Source organism: Echeneis naucrates, chromosome 8, assembly GCF_900963305.1.
Source record: "Echeneis naucrates chromosome 8, fEcheNa1.1, whole genome shotgun sequence".
Taxonomy (NCBI): Eukaryota; Metazoa; Chordata; class Actinopteri; order Carangiformes; family Echeneidae; genus Echeneis; species Echeneis naucrates.
In genome coordinates, this window is record NC_042518.1 from 12,451,303 (window position 1) to 12,468,667 (window position 17,365).

At 43.1% G+C, this 17,365-nt stretch overlaps 1 protein-coding gene across 1 annotated transcript in view; it reads left to right on the forward strand.

Annotated features, from left to right (window-relative positions):
* grin2aa (glutamate receptor, ionotropic, N-methyl D-aspartate 2A, a) overlaps window positions 1-15,358 on the forward strand; it is a 116,608-nt gene extending 101,250 nt beyond the window's left edge. The window contains exons 11-15 of the mRNA XM_029508065.1: window positions 3,114-3,274; window positions 7,532-7,621; window positions 8,326-8,423; window positions 11,716-11,954; window positions 13,382-15,358. Coding sequence (XP_029363925.1) covers window positions 3,114-3,274; window positions 7,532-7,621; window positions 8,326-8,423; window positions 11,716-11,954; window positions 13,382-15,358 — 2,565 coding nt within the window. The remainder of the gene's footprint in view (window positions 1-3,113; window positions 3,275-7,531; window positions 7,622-8,325; window positions 8,424-11,715; window positions 11,955-13,381) is intronic.
* Window positions 15,359-17,365: the final 2,007 nt, after the last annotated feature.

The following is a 17,365-nucleotide window of genomic DNA, read 5'->3' on the forward strand; positions in this document are numbered from 1 at the left end:
ATGTAGTGTCCAGGCTGCGCCTTTGATCCCTTTTACACCAACACTAATTGGATTGGTTGTTTCCCGAGCCGTAGAAACATTATACTGCATTACACTCAGCAGATTTTTTTTTCTTCTTCTTCTCAAAAGCAAGCCTGCACGCAGATGAAAAATTGAGTTTCCTGCTTAGATGTGAATTGGAGGAGCTCACAGAAAATCCCCAAAGACAAATCCATTGCATCATAGACATGCTGGTGGGAAAAGCTTTCTACGGAGCGATTCGATAAAACAAATTGTCAGTAAACATGATGTTTTAAAACGACACACTAACTACACAATTTGTGTTAAACTTTTATGAAGGAGAAACGGGCAGTCAGTTAACAGGTCTGTGATGTTTCAAAGATTTCTCTTCACAACACTGCTTGTCGAAGAGGATATGTTGTTCTCAATAGATGACAGCATGGCATGCACAACAATTCAAAATTCAGCCAACAATCCTGTGCTAGTCTGGAAATCTATAACACAAATCCAGCATAGAAACCTGTCCTGAGCTGGTTGTTGAGTACGATTTATTATGGAAGATTTTTGGATCAAATGTCAAACTACAACCGCAGCTAGTGGGAAACTTTCAGCTTCTTGGATAAGTAAGAGCGAAAGAGATGCAGATTTCACAGGCAATAACAATATATCAATTTAATGACTAGTGACTCCATGATCAAAGAGGAGACGTCTCGCGACTCATCATTCACCGGCCAATTTCTAATCACCTTGGTGTATGACTTTAACCACGGATGTAGTCTGTTCGCTTTCATTTCTGTAATATTGAATTGCTCAAAGATGCAAGGTCAACACTACATCTGGAGAAATGTTAGGGTTTGGATTTTAAAGATTAGTTATTGATCCATTTTCACATTCAGAGCTTTGCTTCTAGTTTTATGGTTATCCGGAGAAAAAGCCTATTTTGAGAGCAACGCGGAAAAAAAGAACACAAGCTAATCAGCAACTTAACACTTTTACAGAGGCACAACAAAATTGCCTGACACTAAAATAATAAAGGTCCTTGAGAATCCCGGATTGTGAAAATATAGACATACACATACAATCAACATAGACAAAAAGCTAGTTACAGAAGGGAGTCCTTTGCTTATATAACAGCAGAACTTGCATAATAAGGATAGAGCAGATTACAAGAAAGGAGGGAGAGGAGCTGCAGGAGACAGGGGACATAACAAGAGAGGAGGGCCAGCAGTTGGAGAGGAGGCTGGATGAGCCAAGGTGGGACTATGGCAATGTGAGTTCTCTCAGGGTCACATGGCAACCTTAAAGATTTACAATATATTGATAAATTGTATATGTTTACATATATTACAAACATATTCCATATGTTTGAAAGGCCCCCGTTATACTTAAAAAAATATAACGTAAAAGATCTAAAAATAGCTGGAAAACAAAAATATAATTTTTTCCAATGAATTGGGAAAGAAATGAACACAGTTGTGGAACAAAATCTCTATCTACGCTGGAGTTCTATATGAGTGTAATGTTGTTGCTCATGACCACGTATCAGGGCGGTGAGCACTCTTATCTCCACCTGTCCCTCTTTGGCCTCCGCACTTTCATTTTCCTCATCATTTCCACATCAAGCTTTCATTAGCAGCATCTGGTGCGGTTCTCAAAAGCCCTTCACTGGTAATTATCCAGCAAGAGGCGAGTGTTTCCCCAGCTGGCCTGGCAATCCGGACCAGTGAAGCCCTTTTTACATGTGCCCCGTTCTGACCTTAAAGCTAATGCTCTGCCATAAGAGAGCTGGAAAAGAAATGAAACTATGAGGGAAACTATAGGAATGACTGCGTGAGGAGAGGGTGTCTCCTGAGGGGTTATCACTTCTGATGCTGATGCACACACACACACACAGAGTCCATGACATCACCACCAACACATGCACAGCAGGGTTTGTCTTATCACCCACCGCATGCCCTCATCCTGACCTGATTACACAAAGGAGATGAACATGTGTGCAGACAGATACGCAATGTGTGTAAATATTTACATACTTATGTAGATCCATTTGTGATGTAAATCGTTCTTATAAACAATTGAGTATCTGGCTATGTAAATACACAGATGATTTCTACAGATGTTTGCCAGACAGCCCACAGAACGTGGATATTAATGCTTTGAAAATACAAGCCTTCACATGCTCCCTATCCATCGAGTCACTGCTCTGTTGTATGAATTTGTGAAAGCAAAGTGGGAAATCACGTGTAACGTTACATTGTGGAGCAGTTTCAATAATGTTGCTAAAACTGCTACTTACACAGCGCTCTCGCACACACTTTGTGGTTAGAGTGGAGCTCGTAATATACACTCGTAATTGAAAGGGTTGGCTCGTTTCATGCACTCAGGGCAGATTGTAACCACTGTGTTTGAGAGCAGGCTCTTACCACAGTGACAAGCTACCACTACGAAACCCTTGACCTGCACACTGACTAGATTATACCTGACAGAGGCGCCGAGGGGCGAGGATGAAAATTGAGAGAAATTATAGGAAAGTAAAAAAAAAAAAAAAAAAGAAGAAGAAGAAGGGGAAAATCAGTCAAAGGAAGCGAGGGTGGATAGAGAGATAAAAGTATTTGACATTGTGCATGATTAATAACAACTATATCTCGTGTTCAGACATCTAAAAAGAGAAGGAAACTGAAGAAGAAATATTTCCATAAAAGCAAACAAACTTTGACCAGCCAGTGTTGAGATGGGTCGCATTATACATTTGTAAAAAGAAAAGTAAAGAACCTTTTACTCAGCTGACCATGAGAAGATGCAGCACAGTAAACATCAATAACAACTCAGAGGGAGAGAAAAACAAAGTTTTTATTTATTTATTTATTATACTAAACAATTTCACTGTGGTTTGTGTTTGAAATCAAACCATAAGTGACAGTCTGTCAAACATTTGGATTCATCCATTCCATCTCTGTCACTATATTTTTCATACGCGTGTCATTTCCCAACACACACAATATCCATACCTGTGGAATGAATACTGTCTGTCGTTGCCTCTCTTTGTGTTGATATTCAACATTTGCCGTCTCCCCTTTCTCTCCTCTGCGTTATTTTTCCTTCCCCTGCCACAGTTTCAGAACCCGTATGCATACTCACCTCCGTTCCGCTTCGGGACGGTTCCAAATGGATCAACAGAGAGGAACATCAGGAAGAACTACCCTGCCATGCATCAGTACATGGTGAAATATCATCAAACTGGCGTTCAGGACGCACTTGTGAGCCTCAAAACAGGGTGAGGAAACACTGTGTGTGCGTTTTTGTGAGTAAGCACACTATTTTCCTGTTCCACTCTAATCAATGCTACTTGACTAATGCAAAATATTTCTTTGTCAACCTGTTTCCGTGTGAATGTGTATGTGTGCACCTGCAATGTCGGTGAGTGTACTTGGTGTCACGTGTGTGCGACAGCTCCTCTGAGATTGGCGATGAATGGGCTTCCTCATTGGAACAGCAGGAGCTATATTTAGTACTGGTCTTACAATGGGACTGCTGGTGATGGGGTGGATGTGTATGTGTGTGAGAGAAGGTGTATGGGGAGAGCAGGAGGGTGAGGGGGGGGTTATCACGCAGCTAACCAAGAACAGATTGAAGGAGTGGAACACTTTAAGCTGGTTGGATGGATAGAAAAGTGGCGGTAAAGATGGTAAAAAGGAAAAAGAAGCAGAGGAGTGGCTCTCATCACACATTAAATGGGAATAAGAGGAAAAATGGTCGGGTAGGAGGCCAAGGGCAAAGTGCCTGATAGGGGGAAATGATTGAAGGGTGAAGGGTAGGAGGAAGGACACAAGAGACTGGAAGGAGAAGAAAGTGGTAATGTAATGAAAAAGGGAGGAACATGGGAATTAGAGGGGAAAATTGAGGGTAAAGGGAGAAATGGGAATGGGGAGAGGGCAAAGCAAACAGCAAAAGAAGGGGCGGTGGGGTACATCAAGCAATGGAGAGATGACAGAAGGACAGAGGGATGATGAGATGATAGGGAAAGGAGTTGTTTCTGATTGGTTAAAGGCAGCAGTCAGCGTTTACAGCTCAAAGGACAGGCTGCCCCGCGGAGGCAGGGGGGGTATATGTCTTCTGGCTCATTCTCTCTCTTCCATAAATAATAAATAATCTGGATGTAAACACAAAAACAACCTAAACCAGTTCAGCATTGTGAATACTCTCTGCCTCTGTTGGTGCATGAACATGTGTGCAGCATACATCTAAACAAACATACACACACCGGTACCTCAGGGAAGCACACACAAGAAGCGTGCTTCAAAATGAAAGCACGTGCTCACACTTTACATCTATGCACAAAGAGCTAGCACCAGGTATGCACAGTTAAAAGAAAAAATCCTCACTGATAATTCTATTCGGTGTTCTAGCCTGGTATTAGTAGATGAGCAACAGCACAGTGTTCAGCTGTTTGTGGCTTGATAGCTGGATTAGCTCTCGTCACACATAATGCCGAGAGGCTTTACACACAGAATCTGTTACAGTCACGAAGAACCAAAACCGTGCACATGGGAGTTGAACTGATTTAATTACATTTCAAGACCTGAATTACACACAGTAGCAGCAAAGATTAGATTTTAGAAGATGAATGACGACAGTGGAATGACAGTATGCAAAATTGGATGTTCAAAAAATGAACACAAGTAACGAAGGAGCCACAGTAATGACGTCACGACCAAGACCTCCATCTGTAGTTGGTAAGCGATACCTACAGAAATGTGCAGGCTAACAGCTACCTCTGACCTGCCTGTCTTGTGGTACCATGATGTGACACTAGGTGCTATGTGAGTCAGTGTGGTGAACCGTCTGCCGTCCATCCCACAACTTCCTCCAGAGCTTCAGGTCAGCCTACTGCTGGGAGCTGTAGTTTCCACCACTAAAGACCGCCCTGGGCAATATGACACTAAGGTTGGAACTTGCCCTTCATTCACCTTGTCCACTAAAATTAGCTCGCATAAACAGTTTGTTTTTTGGTTTTTTTTCCCCCAATGTGAGGATGCCACAGTTAGAGCTACAGACACACACAAACACATTGGAGAGAGGGAAACTGTTAAAAACAATATTATGTGTCTTGCGTTTCTGTGTTGTTTCTCCTGTAAAAGAGTTTAAGCCTCTGTGTGAGACATTTTGACTTTTTCAAACTTCTATCGAGGCTTCAGCTTACTTTGTCATCCCAGGGTGCAGAGGAGCAGTTTTTCTGATTTAATTGCACTGTGCTGGACAGGTGACAGGTATGGAGAGGACAAGATGAGGGCTGAAGCTCATATATATCACCATCTACTTTCAGGTGTTGTCCATGCTAATTGGACCTGGAGTAGAATTTTTTGCCTATTCGTGCTGCTGTCTGGACAGTTACTGTCAGTTACTTTCAGCTTATTTTATAACTGATGATTGCACAATGTATTGATCCAGTAGACAGAGATTACACATTGTGCCGGCTCCAGTGGGTGATGTCACAGCCCACCGGCGTTTCATTCCAAGTTCAAGCTCTTAGTTGTTGGTATAGCCAAAGCAAAGGGGATCAGTGAGATGAAATTGGTCTGGGTTTATTGTAGTGAAAGAATGAAGCCAGAGAGACATGGTCAGTAAGATATTGAGACGGTAAGAAGCTTTGGAGCTGATTTTGCGAGAGGAAAAGAAAAAGAAAAGAAGAAAAGGGCCACCAACTTCTGATTAGATCGAGATAGAAACTTCAAATCAAACTTAGTTCAACCTAACCACGTGTTAAAGTGTTGAATTGCTAAATAAATTCTTCATAACGTAACTTATGAACTCATGAAAACACAAAGGTAAGAAAAAGGAAAACCTTAATGTGGGTTTTGCATTCCTGGTGCAAATGTACCACACAATGTCAACAAGCTGTAAGTGATGCAACTGTCTGGAGCAAAACACAGCCTCCTCGTTCATTTTAAAGTGGCTGTGTTAACACAGCGGGGATCCCAGAAGCAAAAGGTCTGGCAAAAAAAAAAGAAAGAAGTTGCCTTTGCTCCAATATGCTCCATTTACCAATCAAACACATGCAAAGACTAACACACTGTAATGCGCTCTACTGAGAGCCATATGGCACTGTGCAAATTTAAATGCTCAATGCGCAAATTTAAACACACGGAGCAGAGGATTCCTTACTGCTGTGAAAACTTGGCAGAGTTGGGAAATCCTGCCTGAATCCAGAGTCTTGGCATCTCATGAGTCTTCAACCTGAACTGTTTGCATTTCATTTTCTGTCTGGTAACACGTAGCCACGCCAACGCAGCCCCTTGTGTTTTTATGACGCAGTGCTCTTCTCAGTTTGAAGACAGGCATGCGTGTTTTCACTGAAACTGAAACTTTTCTTTGGTGTGGTTTTGAAATGGTGATTTTGGAACATTTTTACACATGAATTATGACCTTTATTAAACTTTATTCCCCTCAAAGTTAAAATGTTGTACCATATATACTTACATCACTGAGCTATTTTTTTTTTTTGGATTGGTATTTAGAATGTGGTTCTGTTCCAGCTTTCTATTTGGGATATAGTTATAAATATGATACCGTTCTTCGTTCATTTTAAATGTCCAGTCTGCTTTTGCATTTATGGCAGGGATTGGGAAAAAAAAAATCTGTGCTGTCTTTAGTCATCCCAGAAAGGTGTGATGTACGAACTGAATGGCTGAATCCCTCTCCATGCCTTTGGAGCTCCAATGTGTCTGCGAACATGCACAGACAAATCCATGCTCACAGACATTCACCAGAACGCAATAACACACAAACTGCACCGTACACACACAAACACACGCCTGGTTCCCCCACATGTTTGGACAGACTCTGCGTGTAGATGGAGCCAGTGCTGGGTTAAGCTAATTACACAGCTAAACTATCGGCTGTGAGCCTCTGTTAGAGGGCTGAATCTGACATTCAGTAAATGCCAGCCAGTCACTGCACTCTTAGCAGGGCTGTACGTGTGTACATGTCTACGTGTTTGTGTGTGCGCGCGTGCGCGCTCAGAGAGGGTGAGAGTGCGGCGGTTAGTGACAGCATCAATTACATTGCAAATGTCAGTCTGAGTCTGGGATCTTTGGTGTTTCACTTTGGAACCTGCTCATTTCTGTGTATGTGTGTGGACAGAGGTGAGAGAGAGAGAGACAGAGAGGAAGAGTGTAAATGTTTGTGTCTGTTTGTGTGTTTGTTTAGGTCGTCCATGTGCCTCCGAGGTCCTATCATCAGTGAAGCGTACTGTATTGAACGACAGCCTCTCCCCACTGTGTCATCTTGTGTTTGGTTATGCTCGGTTTACAGTCCTATTGGAGATGATTTAAGACTTTAGAATTGATCTGCAAATAACACATTCTGAAAATAAGCCCCTCTTCTGCTGTCTGTCTCCTTCTGTGCACTTCTCACTCAATCTCTTTTAAAAACATTTAAAACCCCTGATGCTTTGTCTTCTTCCCCTCCCTCTGTTTGTTTTCTTCTGTCTCTCTCCTCTGTTCTTCTTCCTTTTTTTTTTTTTTTTTTGCAGTAAACTGGATGCCTTCATCTATGATGCTGCAGTGTTGAACTACATGGCCGGCAGGGATGAAGGATGTAAGCTGGTGACCATTGGCAGCGGGTAACTAGAGCTTTGTTTCTTTGAAAATACACTTTCAGTGTGGATTGTCTGCACGCCATGATGTCATCCTGACATTCTTTGGTCCAAACCACAATGTAAGTTGAGTAAAGGTATTTTAATGTTTGATTAAGTTTCCACTGCATTACCACATGGACTGTGAAATATTCCTTTTTTTTGGTGGGGGGGGGGGGGGGCAGATCACGAACACACAAATTAAAAGCTCTTGTTCTTGTTCTTTTCAATTTTTTCCAGGAAGTTACAGGTTATGACCAAAAACAGACACAGACAGCATGCCCCTTTTGTTATTTCTTCCACTACCAAATTCACTTCCACTACAAAATCCAATTTTGATGATATTTGGAGAGAGGACAGCCTGCAGCAGTCTCTCTTCAGTAAAATATTAATAAATATTAGATACTTGGAATTTAGATAAACAATGATACAGCTGCTAGAGCAGCATGATATTATTTATGGCCAGGGATGTAGGCTGCATGTCTCCAGGCTCAACCAAGAGTAAATCAAGAGTTTCAGGAATTTCGACTGAATGCGTCTAACCTGTATTTCTAGTTCATGACATTTATCTGCATCATTATGCAAGAGGTATTTCCTCGAAGAAAAGCTCAATCACAGTGACATTAACTGCAGAAATAAAGTTTTTAAAATGTGTGTTTTGTGCGTGTGTGTTTGGGCGTGCTTGTGCTCAGGTACATCTTTGCTACCACTGGTTACGGCATTGCTCTGCAGAAAGGCTCCTACTGGAAACGACAGGTGGATCTGGCTATCCTGGCCATTATTGGAGATGGTGAGGAACACACACACGCGTCTTTCTCGTACACAAATTCCGTGTGGATGAAGGCATCCACGAAAAGGTTACATTATACCTTGGCAGCTTTGTTAATTCATGGTACTTGCACTACACACACGCGGACATCTCTACCGTCTTGTCTGCTGACAGCACAAAGGGAAAGTATAAATAGTCCTTTGATGTTATTCTGGACACAAAAGGCTGCTCTAAACAGAGGGCAAAGTGTGTAAGTTATTCTAATGTATTCCTCTCTGCAGCAACAGATTTGTGTGTGTGTTTGTGGGCTAGTGTGTGTATGCATTACGCTATCTGAAACACCACGTTCTTATATTACAGTAGCTTCCGAAGTTCTTACATAAACAATTTCTCACTGCAAAACAGACAGAAAAGCGAGACAGCTCGAGCTTTTAGTGACAGATTCATTTACATTTTACATCGAAAGCATTTTGCTGATGCAAGTGTTCACAGCCACTCACATTAAGTGCACTGAAGTTGATTAAATGAACATTGGTGTCACAATAATCCTCTCTAACCAAATCTTATCAGGGCTGCAGAGCACGCAGGCCACACTTAATTCATATTTCAGGGCTGAATAATTTTGAGAAAAATCAGACTCAGTGTTTTTGTTTGGCTTTGTCTTCTTCTCCAACTTGATCTGTTTGTACAACTAGCTGTTTAAGCATTCATTGTATATATTCACCAAGCATATGTATATAGTGGGATTTTTCCAATATGCCGAAACCCAAGTGTTGCTGTTTGTCTAAATGAATAAAGGCAAATGAGGATAGAAGGCTTATAAAGAGAGAGTGCGAGAGAGGGGGAACACAGAGCATGTGGTGGCCAGAGGGAGGATGGAAAGAGGACGAGGCAGGATGAGAAGAACACATGAAAAGACTGTGTGTCAGGTGCAGCGAGAGAGAGAGAGAGGGATGGGGAGTGAGAGGAGGGCAGGTTGCCTGATAGATGACAGTGACTCGGTGTCTTGGCAGATGCTACTTGATCAGATAGACACAATGTGGGGGGAGGGCATATGGCTTCCCGCAGACCGAGAGCAGACAGGGGGCTTCTTTGGGGTAGAGTGGAGGAAGTTGAGGAACAAAGATGAACAGACAGAGAGAAACAAAAGCGGCTGTCTGGAAACACTCGGGCTGATATACACACACACACGGCCAAACCTGCTGCGGGTCACAATTAGACAGTTCGAATTCCTCTCCAGTTATGTTTGGACCTGTGGTTTATTTCTTCACGTTACAAAAGTAAGGAAAAAAAAAACTCTAGAAACAACATCAACGCTCAGTTACCTCATTAGGAAATTCTGTCTCAGGCTTTAAGCCCCACCCACCAGTGCTGCTTGTACAAGGTTGACAGAGCGGAGTCTCTAGATGTTTAGCAGAGGAAACATTAAAGAGCCGCATGTTTCAGCCACATACCGAGACAGCAGATATTGTGGGACAGTTAGCATATATACCATGTTTTATGCATTCGTGCTGTTTGTTAGTTTCCAAATGACATTCGCTGACAGAGCTTGATTGGTTATACTAATGTGAACTCTTGCCCTCTTTACTGATGAGCCAGGTTTCTCTTCCAGCTGCCCTGCAAAAGGTGATGGGATTGGTTCCTAAGGTTTGCCAAGTGTGAAAGCCTGAATTTGAGCCATTTTTTTGTGAGACTGACTTGGTTCACAGTTCCCAGGTGGAAATGAGCAGACATTGCCGTGACCGCTCATTTCTCCATTCAAATGCGAGGTAAAGCGCCTTTTCAACACGAGCAGTTAAGAAAGCAAACATGCTTTTACGGTGTCGAACTCTGCAACTCTTCCCCAACAGCCCCAGACTAGTTCCCGTTCGATTGTGGTCAGGGTCAGGAAGCAAGCAGGAGCTGTTTCAAAGTGCAGATAAGCACTGTCTGCGTGAACAAATTTAGTGTTTGTGGTTCATAGTAATATAAAGTATACAATAGAATATCAAAACTTCACTCCCATATTTGAATATGGTTGTATGTTATGTATGTATGTTTGTTTATTTTTCATTTCGTTTTGTGTTTTAACCATAGGTTCTTCAACTAAAACCTTGTTAAAAGCCCCGAAAGTGTACATGAGAGCAACAGTGCAGGCAGGAGCAGTTCCCCAAAAGCTTTTCCTTTGAATGCACCAGATTTATGTAAAACAAACATAAGCGAGAGAGAGAAAAGCAAAGTGACCTGTTGATAGCTAAAAATCTAATACAATGTAATTCTCTTCAGCAGCCACTTCCAAGCAAGTCATCATATCATGTCATATTAACCTAAGATGTACTATGGCTGCATCTTCAGGAGACAAATTGTTCCCAATCATCCTAAAGGGTTAATGACATCTTTGTGAGTCTGGAGCCCCGAGACATCTAGCTGAACCCCACCACGATATTTGTCTTTCCCCACTAACGTCATAAGATATCCAGCCCTGAATGACACAGATTGGATTAGCCACGCGCCAAATGTCACAGAGGAAGCCAGAGAGGGAGGGTGGACAGAGGGACGGGAGCACAAGAGTGAGAAATGAGAAAAGATAAGGTCTTTGTTGCTACCTACCTTTATTTCGTTAGCACTGAAGAAACAATATCCTAACATAGAAGGGAGTAGAACCCCATTTGCCCACGGAATGCTTGTTAATGAAAGAGTTGTTGGTCTGATGGTGTCGGATCAAAACATTTCCAGGTCATTTCAAACATTTTTCTTAATGCCATTTTTTTCTGACCTTATGGTTCTAAGCTTCAACCCTTAAGTTATCAGAAATGTGAGCTGACGAAACCTTTATTTCCTGCCCCTCCTACTGTCTTCTCTGTTCACAAAAATCAGCGTGAAAGAGTTTTGAAATTGCTTTATTCAGTGCTTTACCAGTTTTGTTCACTTGGTCCATGAAAAAAGTGCATTGAACTTTATTTCCAGCCTCAAAAGTGTGTGATGATCGACGACTTAAGCTGATGTTGTTGTGAAGCAGCAGCAGGTACTGTTTCACTGACGCCTGCTTCAGCAAGCCGGGTCTGCTTTCCTCCATCAGTCGGGTAAGGACTGGTTTGTGCAGAGGAGGTGTATGTGTGCGACCATGTTCTGCAAGCATTGCTAAAGCTGATGTGTGGTTTGGGAGAGCAAAAACCTGCTACAGGATAGACTTACATTTTGAATTATAGCGAGACACTGGTGAAAAACTCTGGGACAAACATTCATATTATATCCAACCTTAAGATTCATTGGCTTCAAACCCCGAAGTAAAGAATTTGAGTCTCTCTCTTTCTCTCTGTTCTTTGTTTTTCAGGTGAAATGGAGGAACTGGAAGCCCAGTGGCTGACGGGAATTTGCCACAATGAGAAGAACGAGGTGATGTCCAGTCAGCTGGATGTGGACAACATGGCTGGGGTCTTCTATATGCTGGCCACAGCCATGGGGCTGTCTCTGATCACATTCGTCTCTGAGCATCTCTTCTACTGGAGGCTCAGATACTGTTTCACCGGGGTCTGCTCCGGCAAGCCGGGCCTTCTTTTCTCCATCAGTCGGGTAAGGACTGTTCACGTGCAGGCATTGTTTAGCCTGCTGTGTGGTTTGGGAGAACAAAAAACTACTACTGGCTTACACAGAAGTTTTTATGAATGAAAATAAGACTTTGGAACAACAGTCTTGATTTATGTCAACACACAGAAGCTGCCAGTGAATATACATACGTGAATATCTGAGCCTGGTGTGGTCTGACTGGGTTCACAGTGGTCGTTCCCATGACTGAAAGGTGACACAAAGCACTGTAACCATAGTCGGGGCCAACGCTGCGTTATTGGGTTGGACAAGTCTGCCTCGGTTCCATTTTCCAACAGCAGAATGAGGGAACAGAGGAAGCATCCTCACAGACACAGAGAGAGAGAGAGCTAATGCTAAACTAAGAAACTGACACAAGGGAGAAGGAGGGAGAGCTGCACAAAGGAGGATAAGAGGGAAGGATGGGGATGGAAGCAGGAGGGGGGAATCACGAGGCAGCCCTGAATACTGACAAAAATAGATCTTAATTGCGGCATGTTTTTTTTTTTTTTTTTTTTTTTTTTTTTGGGGAGGGGGGGTTGAAATCATTGCAAACTGCGCTAAGTCAATTTATCCTGTCTCATTCAGCTAAAATGGTCAGCATTCTGCCTTGTTGTGTGTGAGAACTGAAGACATGGACATGCATCCCTAAAGGCACTGCAGTGTCTCTGCGCTACTTTGGCGGGGGAGAGTGACTGTTAACTTTGCAAATGCTTGAACAAAGAGGGGTGATAAAGAGGGCAAAAACTTTGAAAAGTTAAAGTGAAGTTATTGAGAACAATGTTGTTTTAAATCTGAAGAATGATTGAAGGCAAAAGACATATTTATGTGGATAATCAGACTGAGGAAAGAATCTGTGGCTGTTGTTGTTTTTTTACGACTCTGTGGCGTCACTACCTTGTAGTTGGCCCAGATATATTTTATAGCCTCCCTCCCTTCCAGGTCATGGTAGTTTAGTTATTCTCTCTCAAAAAATTGTAAACCCTGTAGTCCTCTAAGGGAGGTTTAAATTCTGTCCCGTTTTATTCAGTTTGTGTATTCTTGTTTTTGTGTGGTTGTTATTTAATTATCGTTCTCTTCCATTTAAGTAATTCCTAAATTATTATGCTCATTTTATAATCATACACTCATAAATTCATTATGGTTGTTTCAAGTTTCTGTTTACGTCACAAAAGCCTGTGCTTTGCTGATTCACAAGCAATCTTGCATTAGTTTAAGACATTTCAAAATAAAGCAGATCTCAAATATGTTTGGTCTTAGTCAATAAGTAATCATTATTCTCTTTGTCTGTTTCAATCCCTCATCATGTTCGGCTTTACCTCTCTCATTCCATTTTATCTCCTTCACTCTGTCATCCGCCCCTCCTGCACTCCTGATTCCGCCTGTTCGTACGCACCCACCTTTTATCCATGCAGGGAATCTGGAGTTGCATTCATGGAGTCCACATTGACATGAAGAAAAAGACAGATCTGGACTTTAGCCCACAGGACAAAATGCTTAAACTCATTAAGTCTGCCAAACAGATGACCAACATGTCTAACCTTGGCGGATCACGCCTAAACTCACCCAAACGTGAGTTCATGCACTCAGCTGGCCCGATGATCATGGATATGATGGCAGAGAAGGGCAACTTCATTTATGCTGACAACCGAAGCTACGCTCCTAAAGACATGATCTATGGGGATACTGGTGACCTCCAGGCTTATCTTGCTAACCGTCACAAAGATCACCTTAACAACTACATCTTCCAAGGAGGCCAGCACCCTCTCACCCTGAATGATGCCAACCCCAACACAGTAGAGGTGGCGGTGAGTGCAGATGCAGTCCAAACAAATGCTAAGCCACCAAGGACCCTGTGGAAGTCAATGGACACGCTCCGTTCAGTGCCTCCTGGGCCCCCTCCAATGCCCGACATGCTGATGCCAGAACCTCGAATGTCGATGAAGACACAGCGCTACCTCCCTGAGGACACAGCTCACTCTGACATCTCTGACTGCTCGAGCAGGGCAGCTTCCTACAAGGACCCAGAAAACAACAAGCACCTGAAGCCCAAGGACAACTTAAAAAAAAGATCGGTGACGTCAAAATACCCAAGGGACTGCAGTGAGGTCGAGCTGTCCTACTTAAAGACTAAGCAGGTCAGCGGTGGAACTAACCAAACAGGGAGAGGAGGAGGAGTAGGAGGAGGAGGAGGAGAGAAAATCTACACCATTGACTCAGACCGAGAGCTGAGTCTGCACTCAGACCCCCTTCACTACCGCGAGAGTCGTGGCCTTGCTGCAGATGATTTGGATTACCCCGAGATCTACTCAGACCACAGTGACAACTTTAGGAAGTGTGAGCAGCCCATCATTCATCTGAACTCCTCACCTTTGCATCACACAGACTCAGATCTTCTGCCAGACCCAACTTACTCAAAACATTACAGTGTAAAAGAGAAAAACCTTTCCCTGTCACCACATGAATCCATCGATCGCTACAAACAGACACACTGCCGTTCCTGCTTGTCCAAAGTGACTGCTAGCTACCCACCAGCAGGGGCATACACATCTACTGGATCTGTCTCAGCTTCTGCCACGCGCTCACCTTACAATCGGTGTGAAGCGTGCATACACATGGCCAATCTGTATGACATTAGTGAGGACCAGCTCCTCACAGACCCTTTGGTCAGTCCCACCATGCATCACCAACAGCAGCAGCAGCCAGACAAAATGTTTGGTCTATATTGGCCACAGACGGATGGGCCACATGTCCAAAAGAGAAACCGTTTGAGGCTGAGTCGTCAGCATTCTTTTGACAACATCATGCTAGAAAAGCCCAAGGATGTAGACCTGGGCCGACCGGCTCGTAGCGTCAGTCTCAAAGAGAAGGAACGCTTCTTGGACTCCGCATCTGACTCACCTTATGCGAACATCTTTGGCATGCGTCCCTACTCCGGCAGACTGTTTGGCACTGGCTCCAAATCAATGCTGTTTAACCACAACCTGGAGGAGAGCAAGAGGAGCAAGTCCCTGTACCCAGCCCATGGCTCGGAAAACCCTTTCCTCAGCCATTCGCTGAGGGATGACGCCAGCAGCAGACTGGTCCATGGGCGTAGCTCCTCTGATATTTACAAACAGGTGGCAGTGGCCTCACCTGTAGCGGTCGTTGGGGCGGCCCCCATCAAAACACGCAACGATGCGAACAATCTCCGCTCTTCCGTAAAATCCACCACTTCTTACTGCTCACGGGACGGGCGGATAGCGAATGACATGTACAATAAAGAGCATGTGATGCCTTACTCAGCCAATAAGACTAGTGCATACCCCGCCCCACGTGGCGTCCTTAACTCAGCCCAGTTCAGCAATAGACGGGTCTATAAAAAAATCCCCAGTCTGGAGTCAGATGTTTAGTTTTGTTTTCTCTCCTTCTCGCTCCTCTCTGGGTTTGTATTATAATTTATCAACTATGTTATCCACTAGGGGATGCCATAGCCTCACTACATTTTTCTTATCTTCGACATAGTAACCCGAATGAACTTGTGCCCGCTTGTGACGGGAATGACGGTACTACTACTACTACTCTCTTTGCAGATGATATCACCATTTATGTCCATCCTCAGCCATGTACCAAAGAGTTGGCTGCATGGTCAGCTCTAAGGTGTCTGTGAGTAAATGGAAAAAGGAATCATAAAGCCCACACGCTTTGGAAAATGGATAAGAAATGGCAAAGTCTCGTTAGCGGGACCAAGAAAGCCGAAGTAACGATAAGGGGAGGAATTTATTACTCTATTGATCTGTGATTGAAGAGGTTGAGGATGTGGTGAGGAGAATAGTAGAAATGACATGAGAAGAGAGGAAGAGCTTTCAACCCCTCCTCCTTTTCCCTTTTTCCCTTTCCACCTACACTGTCAGGCTTTGGGCTCACTAGTTGAGGAGAATGGGCCTGACAGGGAGACCAGATGGGCACGTTTGATGTCGCAGCCAGACATGTTGGTGTCCCAGGAGGGCAGGGGCGTCACGGTGAGCTAGTCCAACAGCCTGCTGCTTGTTACTCTGACAAATATGGCCACTGAGACACCTGGCAGTGCAAGGGGAGAGAGAGGGAGAAAGGAGTTGAGCGGCACAGAGTGGCACATCCAGTCGTTTTTTGCCAGTTATGGTTTTGTGTGCTTGGTCAGAATTCAGTTTCATGTCTTAAGCCCATTCTTAAGGACACGGGAGTGATGAGAACGTGAGAGTAATGTAGGTGCTATCAATGAATAATGTTTACAGACTGACATAAAAAAAAAAAGACAGACTGACAAAATGACTGATAGAAAAGACAGACAAGCAGGGAAACCTGAGGTATATGATGGGCATTTCATTTGTGACGCTGCACATAGAAAAATAATTGCAAAGTATTGCTTTTTTATTCTATTTAACTATAAGATTAATTAGGGATTCTGGCATCCGGATCCCGTTATGTAGGATTTTAGTGTTTGCTTATTTGATAGCACAATAGCCATTAGTTTTAAAACCTCTCTCCCACGTTTGCTTTTAAAAAAGCATAGTTTTTTTTGGGGAGGGGGAGAGTAAGTGTAGTAGATTATTTTGCATGTGTTGATTTTTTTCTGTGTCGGAGAAGAGAAAATACACACATATACTCTCACAGACACGTATTTTACATGTTTTTGAAAAGAGACTTATGTCTTGCCAGATATGATGGATGGATACTTGTACAATCGAAACCTTGAACCTTGATCTTTGTGCTTAGTAATACAGCGTCACGCTTTGGGTCCCGCTGCAAAAGAGCAAGAGAATGGCGGAAGGGAAGAGAGCACAGAGGATATAAAACAAGGGAGGAAAGGATGAAAAGACAATTGTGTCCACCACTACCTTGTTTGAGATGAGGAAGGGGTGGGCACCAATGTGTTTTTGTTTTGTTTTGTTTTGTTTGTTTGTTTTTTGTTTTTTGTTTTTTTGCCTTTTGAACTCCCTGCCATTGAGAAACAGGGTATTAACTATAAAAAAAAAAAAAGAAAGAAATACTGAAAATTCCTTCCTTCTATCCTCCCTCCACCTTCTCTTTCCCGATCAACGTGATGAATAACTAAAATGACAAATGATTATAGAACCACCTCACTTTTAACAGTTTCTTTGGTTTCTGTAAAATTGAGCTTTGGTTGGTTGTTTAGTTGTTCGGTTCTACACACTACCATGAATCACAACAGTCCAACTGTGGATTCTGTTCCAAATTCGTCATCGTTTACAGTTGATGCACTATCATCCCGGTTCGTGAGGATTGGAAGACTCCTTGAGATGGACCCCTTGTTTACCTTCATCACGTTGTTTGGGTGGGGTGTGGGTTTGGCAGGAAAGGGTGGAGAGAAACGGATCCAAAGAGGCTCCTTTATGTGCTCATCAATCATGTATCTATGT